This window comes from Protomyctophum parallelum (assembly GCF_964188405.1).
Source record: "Protomyctophum parallelum genome assembly, chromosome: 3".
Lineage (NCBI taxonomy): Eukaryota > Metazoa > Chordata > Actinopteri > Myctophiformes > Myctophidae > Protomyctophum > Protomyctophum parallelum.
In genome coordinates this window covers 21436905-21460144 of record NC_139698.1, presented here as the reverse complement: position 1 = coordinate 21460144, position 23240 = coordinate 21436905, and the positions used below count along the sequence as shown (strand labels likewise).

General features: G+C 44.0%; 1 protein-coding gene across 1 annotated transcript in view; it reads left to right on the top strand.

The window, feature by feature from the left end:
* The window catches only part of grin2db (glutamate receptor, ionotropic, N-methyl D-aspartate 2D, b), a gene marked incomplete at both ends in the record, with an annotated part of 178756 nt that overhangs the window by 49082 nt on the left and 106434 nt on the right, over nt 1-23240 (top strand). Inside the window, 1 exon segment of the mRNA XM_083760374.1 lies at nt 17640-17845. Coding sequence (XP_083616500.1) covers nt 17640-17845 — 206 coding nt within the window.

The window sequence follows — 23240 nt, the reverse complement described above, 5'->3', positions numbered from 1 at the left end:
ACACACACACACACACACACACACACACACACACACACACACACCTCTACATGGGGCCAAATCACACATAGCCGCAGTCCTACATAGCGATGCGCCCACCCACGCAAGAACATATGCACATGAGTGCACACACACACACACACACACACACACGCGCGCATGTGGGAACAAGCCCACTGCTACCATGTCCCTCAGATCCCTTTCAATTAGAGAGTTTCCTGCTCTGCCCCTTACAACTCCCATACACACACACACACACACACACACACACACACACACACACACACACACACACACGCATGCATGCGCACATGCACACACACCAGATGAGGGCACATATAATCATGCTTATCTTAGAACGATATAAATGCACAGGATGAGGATGAGACCCATTTGCCTGGCTGTTGCCTCCACGCTGTGAATATCTAATGTTGTCTTTACAATGACTGTTGGCTCTGGCTGAATATCTAATGTCACGCGCACATGCGTGGCGCATGCGCTACTCATGTGCGCATGCGCTACTCATGTGCGCATGCGCTACGCATGTGCACATGTCATGTGTGTGTGTGTGTGTGTGTGTGCTCTCTTTGTGGGCAGCTTGCAGCTTATTCTCCACACATCTCTGTGATTAAAATTTTCCTATAATCAGCAGTGAGTGTCAATTCCTCGCGTCCAAATTATGTTTATATCCTCATTGTCTGTAAACATAATTTGGACACAAAAGGAATTGACACTCACTTCTGCCGATTATAGGGAAATGTGAATCGCAGAGACGTGTGGAGAACAAGGAGAGATGTTGTGCACCGAAGCAGCCTATAGCTGACTCCAGACTCATGTCCATTGCAGTCGCACCGCTCTAACCAAACTAATTAGCATTATATACGGCTTACGGGTGCTTTTATAGGCTTCGTACACACATAGAGAACAACTGTTCTGTGCTCTGCCTGTGTTTCATGGCCGCCTTAATGCTTTTCCAATGGAAGTCACATGGTTTGACCAAACAGTTTTGTTTGATATGGGGGAGGGGGCCAAACCATGTGACTTCAATTGGAAAAGCATTGAGGCGGCCATCAAACACAGGCAGAGCACAGAACATTCGTTCTTTGTGTGTGTACGAAGCCTTAGAATCCGCTATGCCCTTTCCCAAAACGTGCCTGGCCAAAATAGCATGGGTGTGCCGACACGGTGAACACGCCCACGGCCACACCTCCAACTGTAACGAACGGAGTCGGCATAATGGATAGCGGGTTAGTGGGTATAGCGCTGCATCAAAACACCATTTAGGGAGCCTGGGTTCCAGCCTGAATCGCTGCATTGCGTGAATCTGTTTTACAGTGGTGGAAAGTAACTAAGTACATTTACTTAAGTATACTGTACTTAAAGGACCACTTCACCACTTTTCAACCTATCTTCATTATAATAGGTCCTCACTAATAATCATCAAAAAATGGCACGATTTTTTCTACTCAGTCTGTGTCTCATAGGAAGGCTGTGGGCAGTTTAGAAACCGTCTTCCAGTGACATCATCATTAGGCAGATTTTTTTTTTTTAAACACGATTTTTTTTACAATTTGTTTTAGATTTTCATTATCGTGAGAACGATAGCTTCCATTTTCGCATTGCAACTTTTCAGGACTAGAAAGCCTGCAGTTTCTATTAGCTTGTATTCCCCATCAATGATGTCACTGGAAGACGGTTTCTGAACTGCCCACAGCCCTCCTATGAGACACAGACTGAGTAGAAAAAGATTGCGCCATTTTTTCATGATTATTAGTGAGGACCTATTATATGAAGATAGGTTGAAAAGTGGTGAAGTGGTCCTTTAAGTACAATTTTGAGGTATTTGTACTTTTCTTGAGTATTTCCAATTTTCACTACTTTTACTTCTACTCCACTACATCTCAACATGTGTACTTTTACTTCACTACAATTATTTGAAAACTTTAGTTACTAGTTACTTTGGAGATTTAAATTTTGATCAGAAAACATTAACCACTTCAACCGATATACATTTCGGCCATTTGAAAATAGCTGATCTTTGTGAGCTTGTGGATCGGCTATTTTCAATAGATTTTGTACACATTTTGAACTTGTGAAATGGCACATTCTGCACAATGAGTACTTTTACTTTTAGCACTTTAAGTACATTTTGATGCCGATACTTTTGTACCTTTACTCAAGTACATTTTCAATTCCGTACTTTTACTTGTAACGAAGTATAGTTCTAAAACCCCCACCAGTTTGACCTTGTGTCAATGCGCGCTGCATGCGCAGCTACTGCATTGCACTGCTGTTGCCCTGCCACGTATATACGTATATCGTTCACTAAACTCACCCCACACAGCCGTCAGGGTTTTTTGTACTATACTAAATCTTAGTGGACATGTAGTGGACTACTGAAATTAGTGTTTACGTTTTACCGCAGGTTTTACTCTCGAGTCTGGAATGAGAAAGCAACAACGTGGCCACGTAACGGGTGACGTTATGCAATGGGGATTTTAGAATGCCAACTACGGTGCCAGATATATGCATTATTTTGTATATTTATCTTCCTTCCATTAAGTCTCTTTGCTCACCAATGTGCTCAGTCTAATTCATGGAGCTGTCAATCCAACAGCTGACTTGACTCCTCCACGCTGTCAGCAAAAGGTATACTTATTTGTGTGTCGCCCTTATGTTTAGCACAGATCCGTATATGGACATTCAGTGTGGCATCTCTGTTAGGACAAGACTCTAAGGACTGTGAGAATGGGGTTGGGGAGGCTTGTTGGGGAGGCTTGCGCCCGGATGGGCTGATGGAATAGGCAAGGAGGCCTGTTCCTCACTCTCTGTATTTTGTTACTCTGCCGAATCTTCTGAATAAATTCTCAACACTTCACTTCGTCATTCCTTCATCTTTGCAAGATTATTTAATCTACAACAGTTATGTAATGCGAGTGACTGCTGCCTGCTGGCCAGACTGAGTATATAGCGAGTGACAAATGCGATTCACAGAACGCAGCGATCCAGGCTGGAACCCAGGCTATAAGTGCAAGCTACCCGTAATTTGTGGGCAGTGGCATAATGGCAGCGGCTATAAGGCAGGGGGTTCTCAACGTTTTTGGCTGCAGGGGACCCCTGAAAATGCTTTGGCCATGTCTCGCGACCCCCCCCCCCCCCCCCCCCCCAATACAAACTGACTGCAAAAACCAGATATAATCATTAAGGAAAGTTTGTGCATGCACCACGTACTATGTAAACTCTTAATTTCCATTTTCCAGCCATTCAGTTGCAAAAAAAGAAATTATGAAAACTATTTGGGGATAGAACCCCTGGGCTAAGGCACTGGCAAAATTAGGGACCAATGTGTCAAACCCTATACTCGACTCGTCCCCTTTATGCCATATGGGGATATAGTACCTGTCAGTCCTTGTCTCGGGAGAGATACCATGTCTGGTGAAGCCACAGTCTGACACAAATATACTAAATGGATGAATCCGCGTACCTCACGTAGACAGAGGGAGATGCAGGTTGTCGTCAGCCTATAGTGTGAATGTTATTACGGGTCATTGCTGCTGGCAGAGATTTGCACTCCACTTTTCTAGTAATTTTCTTTTACTTTTGGACGATTGCATTTGATGCGTGACGTTTGTGTGTGCACGTGTGCATTTGTGCGTGCCTGCAGCCTGTCTGCCTGTGTCCATGCGTGCGTGTGTGTGTGCCATTGTGTGCATGCGTGCGTGTCACTCTGGCCTATCTGTGTCCTGTCTGTGTCTCCAGAGAGGGATTTGATTGAATGTAGCTTCACTTCGGTCGAAGAGCGGTCGAAAAAAGACTGTCAGTTTTGTCTCCTCTTCTCCATTCTCATCTTCTTTTCTCTTCTCTCCCTCCCTCTCTTCACTCTTATTCTCTCCTTACTCTCTCTCTCTCATCTCGGTGGAAAGTATAACAAAGTTATAAATGACCTCTTCAAGACGTTTGTATTTTGTAATCGCTCCCCCGGTTCGATCTGCATGTGTTCCATTTGGAGTGTTTTTAGAGCCGTCCGAATAGCCACTTCTGCTATATTTCCAAAGTGTTGAAACATATATGTACTTTTACATTGGTACTTTAAATAATATCTCGATGCCACTGCTGATACTAAGTAAAGTTTAGAATCCAGACCCCTTAACAAAGTATTTCTGCATTGTGGTATTACTACTTATACTCTGCTTCTCCTCGCACTATACTTCTTCTAAATCCTCTTACTCTCTCTCTCCCTCTATTCCCCCTCTATCTCTCTCTCTCTCTCTCTCTCTCTCTCTCTCTCTCTCTCTCTCTCTCTCTCTCTCTCTCCCTCTCCCTCTCCCTCTCTCTCTGTGTTGCCAATGCCTCTCTCTCTCTCTCCTCGTCCTGCCAATGCCTGCGTTACACAGACAGCCAGTCAAAACCAAAACACAGCTGCCAAACTATGTATTATAGCTTCCTGCTTAAGTATTCATATTGTGTCATGTCTTCGTGTCAGCATGCGTACGTGTGTGTGTGCCTGTGTGTGTATACCCGTCAAAGTGTGCGCGACTGTTTTTTTTTTTACGTGTGTGTGTGTGTGTGTGTGTGTGTGTGTGTGTGTGCGTGTGCGTGCGTCACCTCGTGGGTGTGTGTATAGCGGAGGCTTTCACTTGTCATTGCGGATGCCACTTATTTCGCCTGCAGGTGATATAGCAGGGTATGTCAAATGATGTCGCGCCGGTGGTTCTACCCCCGCGGACCTCTCTCTCTCTCTCTCTCTCTCTCCACATCGGCACGACTCTCGGCAGCCGGGAGGGAGGGAGGGGGGGGCTGCATGTCACGGGACTATATGTTCCCGGCGACAGTGCTTGTGTGTGTGTGTGTGTGTGTGTGTGCACAAACAATGCTTAAAAAAACACAGGGAAAGGAACAGTGTGCAAGAGGGACATTTTTTTACTTGTAGGCTATAGATGGACTCTGTTGCAATTGTGTGGAATTGAAAATTGACCCGTGTAAAAGTACAAAAGTATTGGCACGTATGAAAATGTAGTTAACCCATTCTGACCTGAGATCAGATTCATACGAGGTGGTTTCCACTGGACACACACTGGTCTGATGAACCCACTCTGACCCGAGATCAGATTCTAAACATGTCAGTCGTTCTTCGATTTAAAAAAAAATAGCAGACCTACAAGCTCGTAGCGCGCCACTCGGTGGCGCGCTATGAGCTTGTAGATCTGCTATTTTTCCATAGCTAAAGCATAACATGAGGCTAACACCGAAATGGGTTCCCGTGCAGAATGTCCTGTTTCATATACGTTTTAAAATGTATAACAAATATTTTGAAGATACTGTGAGCTTGTAGCTCGGCTGTTTTAAAATGGCCAAACTGGTATATAGTTTGGCCATGTATAAGTGGTTAATGTATGTTTTTTAATAATAAATGTTCAAATAGTGCAGTAAAAGTATAATTATTTGCCTCTGAGATGTAGTGTGGTAGAAGTAAAAGTACCGTAAAATGGAAATACTCCCGTAAAAAGTAAAATTACTGGAGTACCTTGTTACTCTCCACACCACTAGGAGAATGTTGCTACTGGTGGTTGCAGCCAGGGCTGGACTGGGACAAAAGGTCGGCCCATTTGCGAATTTGGCCCAGACCGGCCCACCACAACCAGCGCGCAGACAGCAGAAGCTCTAAGCGCTCCGCCGAGGCACACACAAACAAACAAGCCCTAATACCACCACTTTTACAGAACAACATGATACAAACCAACAGACAAGTCCACAACCCTTTGTTGCTCTCACAAGAATGATGCTGGGAAAAAGGATTCAAGATAGAAGAGGGTTTATTTGTCACTCACTGATACAGGTACAGTGAAATTAGCATGATGGCACTGGCAGAATGGCAGCAGGCCCGGACCTTTCCCGGTGGCCTGCCGCCTATTGGCCTGCCTGCCTGTCCAAAGTCGTAGTCTTTGGACTGAAACTTCATTTAGTTTTTGTCATATTTTAGTCACCTGGAATGCTTTAGTGTTAACCTCGCCTCACCAGGATTTCCACCACCTCGGAGGAAAGCCTGGTCTCTGTTTCAAAAGTCTGTATGATCCTGAAGGGAGCGGATGATATCATCAGTGTTTGGCAGTAGCTAGCTACAAGTAGCGAAGCTACATAGCTTAACTACATTTTCCAAGTAGCTTGCCCATCACTGGATATCATTACGTCATGTTGTAGTATTGTGTTGTAGTCGACAGGCAGGAACAACAGGCGGCAACCTTATTGAGTGAAAAGGAAGGTTCCTTCCTTTTCACTCAATGAAAGCTCTCGTAGCCTGTAGCTTTTATTGAGAAAAATCGGTTTGAGGGAAAAGGAAGTTGCCGCCTGTTGTTCCATGCCTGTCGACTACAAAACAATACTACAACATGACGTAACGATATCATCCGCTCCCGACAGGATCATATACCATAAATGAAATGGTGCCCAGGCTACTTTAGTGTTAGTATAGTTTTAGTCGACTAAATGTCGAAAACCAAGCCATGATGACTAAAACTAAGACTAAATATACTCTCAATTTTGTCAACAGATAAAAACTAGACTAAAGTGTTAGGAAGGGACTAGTGGACAAGAAATCCAGTATAAGTCATTTTACACTTGGTTGCGCAATGCAACCAAGTGTAATGCACAATGCACAATGCGTCGCGCTGCGACGCATTGTGTGCTTGTAGATCGGCTATTTGTGTAAGTGTAAACACAGTCATTACGACGGCATCAATACGACGGCACAAAATACATTTTAGTCGACTAAATCAACTGTAGATTTAGTCGACTAAAATCTTATGACATTTAGTCAACTAAAACTAGACTAACACTAAAGCATTCCTGGTGACTCAAAATATTACAAAAACTAAATGAAGTTTCAGTCCAAAGACTAAACCAAAATAGAAATTTTAGTTTTAGAGACAAAAACAACACTGGTGCTCACAGCTGGTATTCTATTGAGTCGAGGTTACAACACGACGCCTGATGCTTCTCTGAGTTCTGGTTTCTTTCCGTTCAGCGCCAAAGTTAACCGTTCCGTTTGATCGTGTCTGTGTCGGTGGTTCCTGAGCGGGTGTATACGTGTGCCTTGGGATTTTATCATTTACATTATGAAATACAGAATGTTATTATTGGATTTACTCTAGTAGCTCATAGAATGCGCCATGCACTGATTTAACGGATTATTCAGGACTTCCCACTGCGCCGGCGTAGACGTGTTTAACATGTTATTTAGCATTCTATTTAAAGTCGCTATAAGCAATAATAATTCTTTTTGGTATTCAGACAGCCTGCAATGGGTAGAGCGCTTGTAGTCTCTGTGACACATATAGGGCCCGCAATTTGCATTCAAAGATTTTCCTAGAAGCTGCAGGGTTTATTTCGACCAATGACAAAGCTTCTAGGAACATCTTTGAATGCAGATTGCGGCTCCTAGATGTGTCACAGAGGCTGAAATTCACACACATTAAAAATGTCTGGACTTTTTTGACGATTTTTTTTTTTTTTTAACCTAAGACTTTTGACCTTTACCCTAATAAAAGTAGGTACAATAATTGTAATATATGTTTTTTTGTGATCAATAGAATGTCTAGAACATGTTTTATTCATTATTGTGAAAGATATCCCCCAAATGTAAATTATTAATTTATTATATTATTATATAATTATTATATAATTATTATAACATTTTCATCAAACTTTTAACATTTTTTTAGTCAGTCCTAGTAGTACAAAGTAGTAGTAAGGTTGAAATCTATTTTTTGCAAGTAGAAATTAATGCGGGTCTTAGAGGGTTAAAAGTTGGACATATTATTATTGCTTATAGCAGCTTTAATGATAAACATATAACCTAACATAACATTTCTAGTCCTTTTTATGAGAATTCCATATCAGATCCCGGTGGGTGAACAAAGCGGCCCCGTTTAGTGGCTCAATAGCAACTAAAATTGCGTCTAAAATACGAACGCCTCTAAAGACTCTTAGGTAGACAATAGTCCGATCCGCGCGACCACCTCCGCCATTGCTGTTTTTGGGAGACGACGAGGAGGAGGAGGCGGCCTTATTCTTCTACGACGACGAAATAGAATGGAAATGAACGGTGGCGGGAGCTGAGCTATCGCTACTGCCATCTATAGCGTCTAGTCTATGAGTAATAGTAGTAATATTTGTAATAGAGGGAAATATCTCCTACTGTACCGATTTTGAAATTGAAAGCAGGGTTCTCGAACGTTTTGGATTTCAAGGACCCAGCCCCCCCCCCCCCCCCCCCAAAAAAAGAGAGAGTACAAATGAAAAGTCCCTTTGGTTCCATTTGCATGATATCAGCAGCACCGTGACTCTGTTTTGACCAGGAATGGAACAGAGCCTTCATTATACACTACCATCCGTAACACAAGAAGTAAGGAAGTTAAGGCCCAATGTCTGTCCAATATGGCTGCTGTTATATAGAGCCTATATATCTGAGCTTCAAGCCGGTCTTGTATGTTCGACCACAGGGTGAGCCTCGGCCACATTTTGGCTGCTCCAACAGTAGCGCACATGCACAGACCTGCACATAATATACGAGCTGAAGCAGTGCACGTTTGTGAAGGTCAAGCTGCGTGTCCTCTGTCCTTCTCTCTCCCCGTCTCACACACTGTCACACGCTCTCTCCTCCTCCTCCTCCTCCTCCTCCTCCTTTATCCTCTCCATCTTTCTGTCTTTCTCTCACACACTTCTTTCCGTCGGTCTGTCTGTCTCTTTCCTCCTCCTCCACACACACACACACACACACACACACACACACACACACACACACACGTCTTGCTGCATCGTTGCACACGGCTCAAAGCACCGTGATGAGCGCTGATGACGTCGAGCACGTTTTGCTGTCCACAGATTAGCTTGCTGGACTGTAGAGAGAGAGGTGGGCGGGTCTCCAAGGTTTTGACCAGAACGCCGATTTCTGACTAATTTCTGACTTCAGCGAGCATCTCGTTTGGAATATAAACACTTCTAGAGAGACTTTAGATGTGCAATGTATAGTATAAGCCAAGATTATGCCTCCTGGATTTTAGGGGGGGGGGGGGTATAATGGAAGGCGGGGCTTTTCAGAGTAAAATATGCCTCATCTGCTTGGCACTCTAGCACTTTAATTATGAAAAAATAAGTAAAAGTATCAATAGTGCAAATAGATCGTGCTGTCGCCTCACAGCTAGAAGGTCCTGGTTTCGATTTCCGCTGGGGGCGCTGTGGGTGCTGGCGGCGTATTTTCTTCTCCGCGTCATCAGTGCCCGTACCCGAGGCGGGGTTGGCGAAAGGGCCTTTCTGTGTGGAGTTTGCATGTTTTCCCCGTGTCCCCTAGTAGGTATAGGCTACCCAAAAACATGCAGTAATCCTGGTCTCTAAACTACCTCCGCCTGGCCAGCCGGGGCGCCTGATGGAGGTGAAAGGAATAACGAAATAACGTGTTCCTCCCACGTGCTACGTCCGGCCGGGGAAACCCCCCCTGTCAGGTGAAAAGAAGCAGCTTGGACTCCTCATGCATAGAAGGAGGCATGAGGTCAGTCCGCTGCCCCCCCCCCCCCCCCCCCCCAGGTAGGCAGAGGAAGTGTAGCGCCAGGATTACATTAGATTATTGGCACTGGGTGAAAAAACTGGGTTGCAAAATCAAATAAAAATAAAGATTTGAGTCACATTTTCACGATTTTTCAAAAAATAGCAGACCTACAAGTTCATGGCGCGGCACTCGGTGGCGTGCTATGAGCTTGTAGATCTGCTATTTTCCAATAGCTAAAGTATAACATAATGCTTTAAAACACCAAAAAGGGTTTCCCGCCCCCAAAATGGCTAAAAGAACAAGGGTGACGTTGTGTGTGAGTTGTGGAAACTATACGGCGGAATAAACTAGCGTGACAGTATAGGAGTTCAAGGTGGAAGTGGGTCTTGCATTGTTGGCCACGGTGGTGACGGACAGGCTGACAGATGAGGTTAGACAGGAATCCCTGTGGACCATGCTGTTTGCAGACATTGTGATCTGTAGTGAGAGCAATAGAGGTAGAGGGATAATCTAGAGAGGTGGGAGATATCCCCCTGGAAGGGGGATATCTCACATCTGTGTGTGTGTGTGTGTGTGTGTGTGTGTGTGTGTGTGTGTGTGTGTGTGTGTGTGTGTGTGTGTGTGTGTGTGTGTGTGTGTGTGTGTGTGTGTGTGTGTGTGTGTGTGTGTGTGTGTGTGTGTGTGTGTGTGTGTGTGTGTGTGTGTGTGTTTAGAGACAGACAGCTATGTTGTGTGTTTTAGAGACAGACAGCTTATGTCTGTGTCTGTATATCCTCGACCTTTTAACTCCCAAGGTCAATGTGAGACCCCTCAGGTCCTCGGAGAAAGAACTTTTAAATATCCCAGTGACCAAGCTAAAGACTAAAGGTGATAGGGCCTTTGCAGTGGTTGCCCCTACCTTGTGGAATGCTCTGCCCTTGCCTCTGAAAAAGTCCAAGTCAGTTGACATTTTTAAAAGCAGTTTAAAAACGTTTTTATTTCGTAAATATTTTCCCCATGCTATCACTTGATTTCCTCTGCAGGTCCATTTGTTTTGTCTCCATTTTAAATCTTTGAGTATTGATCATGACGTATGTATGTGTATAGGTATGTATGTGTGTATCTGTGTGTTTGTGTATATATATGTATATATTTTTTCCATTATTTTACTACTATGTTTGTTTTAACCTGATTGTTTTATATTGTGTCACTGTTCAGCACTTTGTAACCTTGTTTCAAAAAGTGCTCTATAAATAAAATGTACTTACTTACTTACTATGTTGTTTGTTTTAGAGACAGACAGCTATGTTGTGTGTTTTATAGGGGATTCACACTGAGACGGACTGAATCCGTTTCATTGGAACCGTTTCCGAATACGGTTGCCTGGTCCCCGATGGCCATGATTCACATTGCCCGAGATTCAACAGCGCACCCGGGTACACTTGCATAACACACTTTAATCCTCCTGATGACGGTGTGCTTGATGGCTGGCGCGCACGGACACTGACCATCAACTGTGCGACATTGACTCAAATAAATCCAGACACACTGAATTGCATTGCCTCTTTGGCTTTTTGTCGTTATACTACTTGTCAGCCTGCCTGCTATTCACTGTGTCAGTCAGTTCTGTGCTCCAGTGTATTAGTTTGCTATGGATTCTACTTTAGCATTATTATTATTTTGTTTTACTTTGGAAACTGTGCCAAGCAAAGCCCAAGAGCCACGTGTAGTCCGCAGAATAAGATCAGCGCGGTGCTGCGCGTATAAGCAGATTCAACAGGAGAAGGGCGGCGTTGAGAAATGCGCTGGTGTTACGCATCGTGCAGAGGCTGTGTTTTTTTTTGTTGAGGCTTGGCTCGTCGACTGCATGCATTCACATTGGAACGATCCGTATCTGAATACACTTCAACGGTCCAGAGAGTGCAGAGACCCTCCCCCCCATGCGGTCCCGGGGACGGTTGGGCGATCCGCTCCCGGGAACGGTACGCATCATTCACACTACCACAACATCTGCCAAGTGGTCCCGAGTGCGCACCCGGGACCATAGTGTGAATCCCCTATTAGAGACAGACAGCTATGTTGTGTGTTTTAGAGACAGACAGCTGTGTTGTGTGTTTTAGAGACAGACAGCTATGTTGTGTGTTTTAGAGACAGACAGCTGTGTTGTGTGGTTTAGAGACAGACAGCTATGTTGTGCGTTTTAGAGACAGACGGCTATGTTGTGCGTTTTAGAGACAGACGGCTATGTTGTGTGTTTTAGAGACAGACAGCTATGTTGTATGGTTTAGAGACAGACAGCTATATGTTGTGTGTTTTAGAGACAGACAGCTATGTTGTGTGTTTTAGAGACAGACAGCTATGTTGTGTGTTTTAGAGACAGACAGCTATGTTGTGTGTTTTAGAGACAGACAGCTATGTTGTGTGTTTTAGAGACAGACGGCTATGTTGTGTGTTTTAGAGACAGACAGCTATGTTGTGTGTTTTAGAGACAGACAGCTGTGTTGTGTGTTTTAGAGACAGTCGCACTGAGGACAAAAAACAGGAAGCAGAGCTGGAAGGGAGCCTAAAATGTTTAGGTGGGAGTGACAAAGATGGATAGGATCAGGAACGAGTACACCAGAGGGTCAGCGACTCATTGCATGTCAGATGTTTTGGAGATAAAGCCAGAGAGGCCCAGACTGAGATGGTTTAATTGGACGGGTACAGAGGAGGAGGGGACCGAGGGGCCTAGAGGAAGACCAAAGAGAAGATTTATGGATGTAGTGAAAGAGGACATGAAGGTAGTTGGTGTGAGAGAAGAGGAGGCAGAGGACAGGGTGAGACGGAGGCAGATGATTCGCTGTGGCGACAGAGGACGGGGTGAGATGGAGGCAGATGATTCGCTGTGGCGACCCCTGAAGGGAAAAGCCAAAAGGAAAATAAGAAGTCAAAGTGTGGATGTGGATCTTAGGTGTAGTGGAGTAAAAGTATTGGAAATTGGAAATAGTCAAGTAAAGTGCAAATACCTCAAAATTGTAAGTACAGCATGATAGCAAAAACACTATTATACGGTATACAGCAGTGCTTCTTAGGGGGTGGCAGTGCCGCAGATGATCATATAGATCTGTTCATATTAGCCTACAGTTTGTTGCTGCTCTGTAACTGCTCTGAGTTGAAGGTGGTTGAATAATCGCATCGCAGACGCATGTATCGTGTGCACTTGGTTTAACAGCTGTTGTGGAAAAGAGTGATGCATTGCAACGTGCAGTTATACCCAGGTGGGGACTTGGACTCGAGACTCGACTTGGACTCGAGTCCCGATTTTGATGACTTTAGACTTGCTTGATCAAATCAAAAATAGACTTGGACTTGCTTGGGACTTGAATGCCAAAGACTTGAGACTTGACTTGACTTGAACGCCAAGGACTTGAGACTTGACTTGAGCCCTCTTGACTTGAACATTTTCAAGTCACTTAATACCTTACAGCAGTGGTCCTCAACAGGCGGACCGCGGCCCACGGCTGGACCGCGGCACACCTCTCTGCGCACCCTGGAGAAAAGGCCTGGGCCGTGGCTCAGTGGTCCAGGCACCTTGGCTGGTAATCCAGTCTGGCAGTGTGCCGCGGGTTCGACTCCCGATCCCGACAGGAAATGGGGAGAGAGATGGGGGAGTAACCCCCCCATCTCTCTCCCCATTTCCTGTCAGCCTATACTGTCTATCCCTCCATAAAGAATATAAAATAAAGGCGAAAGCCACAACAAAACATTAAAAAAAACAGAATAAAGAGAAGAAAAAAAGTCACCGCAACCGCAAGTTGAATTCTCCGTTGTATTCGATCAATGCCGAGAAACGCAATTAACACTCTTAATGTGTGTATTATGGGCCGGCATGTCATGATGACAATGTTGCGCTGACTGGCTCACATTCACACGTTCAGTTGAATGAAACAAAATTGGATTTTTGGAGGTGTGAATACGTTTTCCTTAAGTTTTTGAGACCACCGCTACCGTAGTTAAGTTTGAAGAAAAAAAGGACGAAGAAAGGCGCAGAACAGTTTTCTCAGTGCTGGAGGTGTGAATAATGAATATTTTGTCAAAGTGAAAGAGCTATACAAACCCGGTTTGTATACCTTGGTAATTGGTTGTTTCTAGGTGAGGGGCACAGCAATTTTATTTTCGTGCGCATGAGACTGGACCATGGTCTTGTTAAAAAAATATTTGTGGACCTTCAGCATTTCTAGTTGAGGACCCCTGCCTTACAGCAAGCCCAAATAATATTAAAATGTTTAAAAAGTGTAACGTTCTGGAGAAAAAAATTGCTTGTTTTTGTCTTGTTTCTTTTTTGGTCGGTTTGCTTATTTCTCTCACGATACATGGCAACGCTGACAAACTCACAGTCCCATTGACGGTAACACAACAACAACGAGACAGGAGGACAGCACATAAATCGCCTTGTAATTCGTATTGATTCCCCGACATTAAAGTATCAGTATCAGTTCAAAACAGGACACATCTTTTAATTTCTGTTAATTTAAACTGGTAACCTTAATCATGTAGTATCGTGTACTAGCATTGCCTGTGTTCCACGTGTTGCACATAAACAAACACATACCGGCTTCACTCCTGCCGTCGCTGCTGTTTTGGAACAGTGAATTAGAGCATCAGTTTAATGTTTGATTGTATTAGAGTCTTCCTTATTTTTGTGCACAGTTTAAGTTTCTTATTATTTAAGTTTATCTGATTATCTTTTGTATGACATGTAAAATGGTTTGGTATTGGTATCTAATGTAACATTCCTCTCCTACCCTGGATTTGAACACTGTTTCAGTGCAAGTAATGACATTTTACCATTGTAATAATAGCCTGCTTGCTCAGGGGAAACATTGAATTTGTGTCAGATCCTGTGTCTCGGTGAGACATGACCTTTGACATGATCTAAATGACTCAATAGAAGAGTAGAGAGACAAACACAACCACCCCATTGTACAGAGTGGTGCTTTAAACCCTGTCCTCACGGAGGAAATTGAAAAGTACAGTATCTGCATTTTGTTGGTGGACTCCAGAACCCTTGTTTAATAATAAATGCAAATTGTGGAAAATGCTCATGATTTATGTAAATCTTTACATATCATTAATTAGTATTATGTCTTGGTGGGACTTGTTTGGGACTCGAAACAAAATGTAAGGACTTGGTTGGGACTTGAAACAAAATGCTTAGGACTTGGTTGGGACTCGAAACAAAAAGTTCAGGACTTGGACTTGACTTGGGACTTGCCTGTGTTGACTTGGACTTGACTCGGGACTTGAGAGCAAAGACTTGAGACTCGACTTGGACTTGCAACATAGGGACTTTGTCCCACCTACCTCCGTTGAGGTACAAACGCATCCATGCTGGATTGCGGACACCTCTGCGAGGAAGGAGGGCTGGACTGGGACAAAAGTTCGGCCCGGTCATTTTCGCGTGAATTTGGCCCAGACCGGCCCAACACAACCAGCGCGCAGATAGCAGAAACTCTACCGCCCACTCCGTCGAGGCACACACAAATAAACAAGCCCTAATACCACCACTTTTACAGAACAACGTAAATGACACAAACCAACAGACAACTATACACAACCCTTTGTAGAGGGAATATGCCCGGTACGTCCTATGGCCAGTCCAGCCCTGCACCCCCCCCCCCATACAGAGAGAGAGAGAGAGGGAGAGAATAAAATTCCCTTATACTGTAAACGTCAACACACAGTATGATCCGAGTGTCCTCCAAACAGTCCTCCAATCAGCCCTTTCTTCCAAAACTGTTGAACTGGACCACGGCCATATTTTCTTCAATTCATCATGTTTTCACTTTGGTTTTGGATCCTTCACCGGGAAGGAAAGGTAACAAAAACAATATTTATTCATGAATTAAAGACTTCAACAGGTCATTCTGTAAGAGTATATACCGGTATTCATTTAAGAGGCTGATAAAGGCATCGCAGCCGAATTCAGAAGGACGAACGGAGACAAAAGTATAGGCCATATGTGTGGATTACAGGTTCAATTACCTCAGAAAATAGCAACGTTTGACATTGACCTCCCTGGCTGTTCAGAGGAAAATGTATTTTGTACAAACATGGTGCCGTGTGTGTGTGTGTGTGTGTGTGTGTGTGTGTGTGTGTGTGTGTGTGTGTGTCAGGAGAGTAGAGCAACTAGAGGCAGAGCGAGTTGAAATGACCTCATTTACAATGACATCATGTACACACATGTTCTTCTTACCATAGCTGTAGCTATTTATTTGGATCACAACGGAATGAAGTCCTCTGACTTTTTGTGCAATCCTGACAATTCTTCTATGAATTGTATCATGAATATATAAAATACATCAAAACAGAGAGGTGAGGCATGCAGGGGTCAAACCAGGAACGCAGTCGCGAACAAGTTAAAGTAAAGAAACGATGAATAAATGCGTCCTCTTTGGTAATTGTGGGGGTGTAGGCTTAGGGTGTATTAAAGCACATATACCTGCATGGGGAAGTGTCCTCTGTATGTGTGACCCATCCTAGCTTAGGTGCTATTTACACGAGGATGGTGTTCATAAAAAACGGCAAAATAAAGTACCGTTTAGCGCTGTCATTTAGACGAGAACGGTGTTCTCAGGAGGTGAAAACGCATCGAAGTGAAACCGCCTTCCAGAGTGGAAATCATTCAGAACACCGTTTCCTATGGTCTCCATATAAACAGGCAAAACGGTGAATCCGCAAAACTTATGACATCATGGCTCATGTTGGCTCACAGCGCATATGTTTATTACATTGATGCAGAGCCATATCATTATGATATAATGGAGTTCCTGAACAAGCCTCCCTCCTCGCCTACAAACTACAAAGTGCTGCTCATCAGCGATGTTGAATGTAAAACCATGATGTAAATAAAAAGCCTTGTGATAGACGGCAGCCGCGGCAGCAGCGTTTATGTAGCCTAATGTATTATAAAATATATACCATCCCGTGGCGCGCCCAGAGCCGTGTTGCGCAGGCTTGCGTGAAGGTTTCTTCTTCTTGTACGTGGGTGACCTGTCTATTTGGCAGCCCGTTATCGCCACCTAGCGACAGTATAGCATAATAGCACATCATATCATAACGTGTGCGTTCTCGTGTAAAGGGTAAGAAAAAATGAGAACGCAACGGGACTTTGACGTGTTATATGGAGATGGTCGCCGTCTAAAAGAGGCCTCAGACTTGTACTTCTCGACCACTATGCTACGAATGTAGAGTAATTTAGATTGCATTTTGTTTAACCCTCTAAGACCCAGCATTGCTTTATAGCAACAATTATATTTTAATTAATTACTTTTTTTTTCTCTGTTACTTTTTCACCTAAACGTCATCAGTTCATTGTAATGCCATTGGTCATGATATTTGCATATTTCCCTTAATTGGCACAACACAGGTTCAGGTGGGGGGGCTGTCTGTGGCCCAATGCATACACATGCGGCCCCCACCTTCATGCGCCCCCCCCCCCCCCCCGGGTTAATATCTAAATACTGATATATTATTGATTTAATTTATTGAGCAAAATACTGTATGTAGAGCTTGTAGACAAAAGTAGCAAAAGTAGCTACAAAACGCAACACGTTTTGAGCTTGTAGATTAGACTTTAGTGTGACATAGATTGACGAAGTTGGGGCGGGAACCCCTTTAGGTGTTTTTAGAAAAATAGCAGATCTACAAGCTCATAGCACGCCACCGAGTGGCACGTTACGAGCTTTTAGGTCTGCTATTTTTGAAAAATCGTGAAAACGGATTTAGAAGATTTCTTTATTTATTTTAAGGTCAGATTAATTAAGAAAAAGTTAAATACGGAGAGAAGTAGGTTTCTGCTCCGACAGTATTATGCAATGTGGCGCCCCCTCTGGAGTGATTGTGTAAATATATAGTGGGGCCTCTCCATCATCAAAGTCGCTCACCTCTGGCCTAATTCATATACATTTGGAGGTCCTTATTGGCACCAAAAAACAGAGAATTTAGAAGGCATATATAGAATGGGCCTCAGCAGGTCTTCATGCATGTGCTTAAAGATGTCTAGACTTGTGTCTAACGTGTGTGTGTGTGTGTGTGTGTGTGTGTGCGTGTGTGTGTGTGTGTGTGTGTGTGTGTTCAGGTAGGCTGGTGGGAGAACGGCGTGCTCAGGCTCCGGTACCCGGCCTGGTCTCGCTACGGACCCTTCCTCAAGCCCCCCGACGACGCCCAGCACCTCCGGGTGGTCACGCTGGAGGAGCGTCCCTTTGTCATCGTGGAGCTGGCGGACCCCGCCTCGGGAACCTGCATCCGGGACTCGGTGCCGTGCAGACGGCCCCTCAACGCCAGGTCAGAGCACCGCAGTATGGTCACACACACACGGGCATGCTCCATGCGTTGGTATCCCACCAACGCATGGAGCAGGCCCGTGTGTCGCATGCATGTTCCATGCGTTGGTATCCCACCAACGCATGGAGCAGGCCCGTGTGTCGCATGCATGTTCCATGCGTTGGTATCCCACCAACGCATGGAGCAGGCCCGTGTGTCGCATGCATGTTCCATGCGTTGGTGGGATGGGGTGTCGCATGCATGCTCCATGCGTCGGTGGGATGGGGCGTCGCACGCATGCTCCATGCATCGGTGGGATGGGGCGTCGCATGCATGCTCCATGCATCGGTGGGATGGGGTGTGGCATGCATGCTCCATGCGTTGGTGGGATGTAGTGTCGCATGCATACTCCATGCGTTGGTGGGATGGGGTGTGGCATGCATGCTCCATGCGTTGGTGGGATGTAGTGTCGCATGCATACTCCATGCGTTGGTGGGATGGGGTGTGGCATGCATGCTCCATGCGTTGGTGGGATGTAGTGTCGCATGCATACTCCATGCGTTGGTGGGATGGGGTGTGGCATGCATGCTCCATGCGTTGGTGGGATGTAGTGCCGCATACTTGCTCCATGCGTTGGTGGAGTGTCGCATGCATACTCCATGCGTTGGTGGAGTGTCGCATGCATGCTCCATGTGTTGGTGGAGTGTCGCATGCATGCTCCATGTGTTGGTGGAGTGTCGCATGCATGCTCCATGCGTTGATGGAGTGTCGCATGCATGCTCCATGCGTTGATGGAGTATTGCATGCATACTGTGATATTTGAGCTGCATGCTGTGAGCTTGTATATCTGCTATTTTCAAATTCCCTGCTTTTTTATATATAGATAGATAGATAGATAGATAGATAGATAGATAGATAGATAGATAGATAGCTGAGCCATAAAAATATCTTTAGGGTTTTTAAACTCAACTGAGTGCCTTTGAATTTCTTTTAAGGTCATCTTTTCTTTTTTCACACTTTGGATGTCAGCCCAATTTCCACAAGGGACGGAACTTAGATATTATTTACCTCGAACGCATCTCAATTTAAAGACTCGGGGCTTGGTCTCCTTCCAGTGCAGGGGGATATTAGCATGCCGACGTTGAAGTTATTACATCAAAAATGTATGGGCTCTGTGCAGCATGCAAATGTAGCGCAGCAGTCTAGTCTAGTGCAACACGTTGGAACAGGAATGAAAAGGCAGAGGAGCGGACATGACTCTCTCTCTAACAAACATCAAACAACTCCATATCAATCCCACCAGGGCAGTTCGTTTTGAGCAGCGTGTTGCAGAAAAACATGTTAACACACAACATACAGAGCAACAGATTACTCCAAGCAGCTATAGCGTAGAATTAATAAACGTTCTCAATTCACATGGTAAAAGAAAATACAGCAAACTTACTTGGATGAAAAGTAATTAAAACAAATCGATTTACAAACACGTGCTGTTGAACTGCAGTGTAGATCTATAGATCTGATATTTTCCCTGTAGGCCTAATGATTGCCCCAGAATATTCAAGTGGTTAAACATTGTCTCGTATAAGGTACAAAAAAAATGGATATAAATAAATAAGATATACAATTTTATGAAATATAAAAGTTTTACGGAGCATTTAAAAGTCGTGCTGTGCCAAGGCAGGGGACAAGGGGAGGATTAACCCCTACGAGCTTGTAGGTCTGCTATTTTTAAAAAATCGAAGAACGACTGACATTTTTTTAATCTGATCTCAGGTCAGAATGGGTTTAATCAGACCAGTGTGTGTCCAGTGGAAACCTGGTATGAATCTGATCTCAGGTCAGAATGGGTTTAATCAGACCAGTGTGTGTCCAGTGGACACCTGGTATGAATCTGATCTCAGGTCAGAATGGGTTTAATCAGACCAGTGTGTGTCCAGTGGAAACCTCGTATGAATCTGATCTCAGGTCAGAATGGGTTAAAAGTCGTGCTGTGCCAAGGCAGGGGACAAGGGGAGGATTAAGAATGTCACTCAGTGTTTTACAAGCGGGGGTGAAACGTAATGATGCCCTGATGGCAACAGGAGAGGCTTTACGAACGCACCTGCCAATATGTCTGGAGAAGCCAAAAGGGCTTTGAGCAGTCCAGAGGCTTTTCGGTTGGTTATACAGAAAACTGTGACGCTGCAGTGAAACCATGGCAGATAAAAAAAATGCAAGCTCAGACGACTCTCAATAAAAGACAACCGAGGACAATCGACAGAAGACAATATACAATGGGGGGGCTAGGCAGAACAACTGCATTTAGTTGCTTTGCAAAAGTAGCTCGTTAAAGAAAAATAAATGGGCTCAGGTATGGGTTAGTTATATATGGTTCAGCCATACACAGGTAGTTTGTTCTCCAGACATGTTCTCTCCGATGTCATAATCCAAAAGAGGTCCTTTGTCCAATTATTGTCAATACTGAAGGAGTTTGGCTTGCGTTCTTTCCAGTTCATCATAATGGTGCCTTTAACCCCTATTATAGCATTATGTCATACTTTAGCTATTGAAAAATGGCAGATCTACAAGCTCATAGCGCGGCACCGAGTGCCGCGCTATGAACTTGTAGGTCTGCTATTTTTTGAAAAATCGCAAATCTTTGAATATATATTCTTTCAGAGCGAACGCGGGTCCTTGACATGAAAAAGGTTGAGTATATACCACTGACATAGAAACATGGGTTTTTCAGAAAACTGTCAGGATTTAGAAGACATTTTGTAAGAATCGTCCTCGGGTCTAAATGGGTTAACTGATAAGAATCCTAAATGTAACGATGCGTTGTTTAAGTGATGACTGTATATACTATACCAGGGGTGGACCGCGGTCCACGACCGGACCACGGACCACCTCTCTGCGGACCCTAAAAAAAAAAAAAAAAAAAAAAAAAGTTTTTTGCATCAGGTCAGGCCAGCAAAAAAAAATCTCTCCTAAGCTCAGGCCAGGCCAGCCAGAGTCAATTTCAATTCAATTCAGGCAGTGTTGCTGCAGCACAACTACATTGTGTGTCTTATGTTAATGGCGGGAAGAAGTTAATAATACAAATAACATCAGATGGTACATTTCTCATGTGAAATTGCTGCAAAGGCCCCCAAAATGTCCCCCAAGGGCCCCCAAAATTCGCAGTGTGATTTGGATTTGGAGTTCCACTCCGGGCCTGCACTCTGCACCCCATTATTGGTTGGTTGGAAGGGGATCTGATTTGTATAAGCTTGGCGTGACCATACTAAACGGGCATAGAGCCCCGCTCTCCGATGGACGCCGCGCATGGGACCGGACCTCGGTCTTATTCAAAAAAATATTTCATCATTTCTAGTTGAGGACCCCTGTACTATACCTTCTAAAAAGCTAAAATGACAGACTAGTGGACCTCCTCGAAAATCACAGACAGTGCAGCAATAACCTAGAAAAAACCTTTTACTGTAGGTATAGGGGGCAGTGCCACAACAGGTGTGTGACTAATACTATAGTCCCTATTTCACCACAGCCGTGCCAACATAAGCGTGAGAGAGAACTGTACATTGCATCTATTATAATATGCCGTAATATACTCCCTGTGCATAATTTGGATTTGTTATTATGTTGTATCTTTTCACATTTTTGGATACAGCTGTGGTGTGTTTTTCTTTTAAAGACACTCTCCCACTGTGCTGAGGTGAAGTTTACACGCAATAATTTGTCCCATTGCTGTTTAATAAGGGTTAAGTTGTCTGTAGCATCAAGGGACAGAAGCTTATACGGCTCTGAAGCACTTCTCTTCCCTATAAGACAATAGCTTTCAGTTTGCTATCTAGGTCATTATTAACCCATTTTGTACTGAGGTCGATAAAAATAAAGGGTTCTAAATCCTAACATTTGTCTGAAAAAAAAACATGTTTCTATGTCAAGTGGTGCTCAACCTTTTTCATGTCAAGGAGCCCCAGGATTATCTCTATTGGGCCACACGGACCCCCATCTCAAAATATCTTTCAAAAATAGCAGACCTATACAAGCTCGTAGCGCGCCACTCGGCTATTTTTCAATAGCTAAAGTATAACGGAATGCTTAAAACACCAACAGGGGTTCCCGCCCATAATAGGTTAAACACTGTGATATCATTAAGTGCCGTTAACCTCATTAAAACAATGATCAAGTCTGCAACAAGTCAGCTCGATTGTTCACACATTAATCCATTAATCCTTCCTATTTTGCAGAGCATTGTTGGAGCAGAACAGAGCTGGAGAAATGCAAAACATGGCTCTGGAAATCCAGCTACTGTAGTATAGGCAGACAATTAAAAATTAAAACAACCTAACAATGATGATGTCTATTTGCGAACGTCTAAATCAATAATTTAGCATACAATACTGATAACGCAACCATGCAACGTAATCAATACATTATTTGTATTCTAATATAGCCCAATTAGCATGCTGGTGTTTTTTCTTCTTTCCCTGCAATGTTGTTAATTGTTGCCTTGCCTTCTCTCGTCCACAGTGTGTCGATCGATAGCAATGCCTTTCTCCTTGAATAACTTCTGGGCAACATTTTGATAGATGCAAGATATATTATGCAGATTTGTATACAGTATATAATCGGTTCACATCATTTAGATTCGTTTTTTCTTTTTTTCTTTTTTTATGCATATTTAACCCATTTTGACCTGGAAACGATTCTAAATCCTGACAGTTTTCTGAAAAAAAAAAAGAAAAAAGGACCCCTCAAGATTATTATGTAATTGGCCGCCGACCCCCATCTGAAAATATGTTGTTCCAGGGACACCCCCCCCCCCCCCCCCAGAAGCAAAGATTTGAATTAAAAAACGTTCGCTGTGAAATAATAATATATTCAAAATTTTGCGCCACATTTTCACCATTTCTCAAAAAATAGCAGACCTACAAGATCGTAGCGAGCTTGTAGATCTGCTATTTTTCAATAGCTAAAGTATGCCAAAAGGGGTTCCCGCTGGCCCACAATGGGTTAACTTTGCTTTTCTATACGTATAGTTCAGGATATGGAGCAGGTGTTGCTTCCTCTGATCTCCCCTCCTATAGGCCGTGGGCGCTCAGCGCGCTACAGTCAATACTATAAAACTAGAAAGAAACCATGTTGTACCCCGCTGGAAAGAGACGCCGCACTCCACAGAATATTTATGCACGACTAGCTGGCTCAGATGCACTTTTCCTTCATAGCTATACATCGGGGCTATAACACGTTTTGGCAGGGAGCTTTTTTTTTCTTCATCACAGCATAATAGCAAGTATAGCATTGGTGGCACTGCATTGGGTATACATACCCTCCCTTTGACTGGCACGACTCCACGTCGTGACGTAAACCTTCACGGAAACGACTGTCCGATGACGCGGACCGCCACGTCGTCGTGTGCCCCCTCCCCACCCCC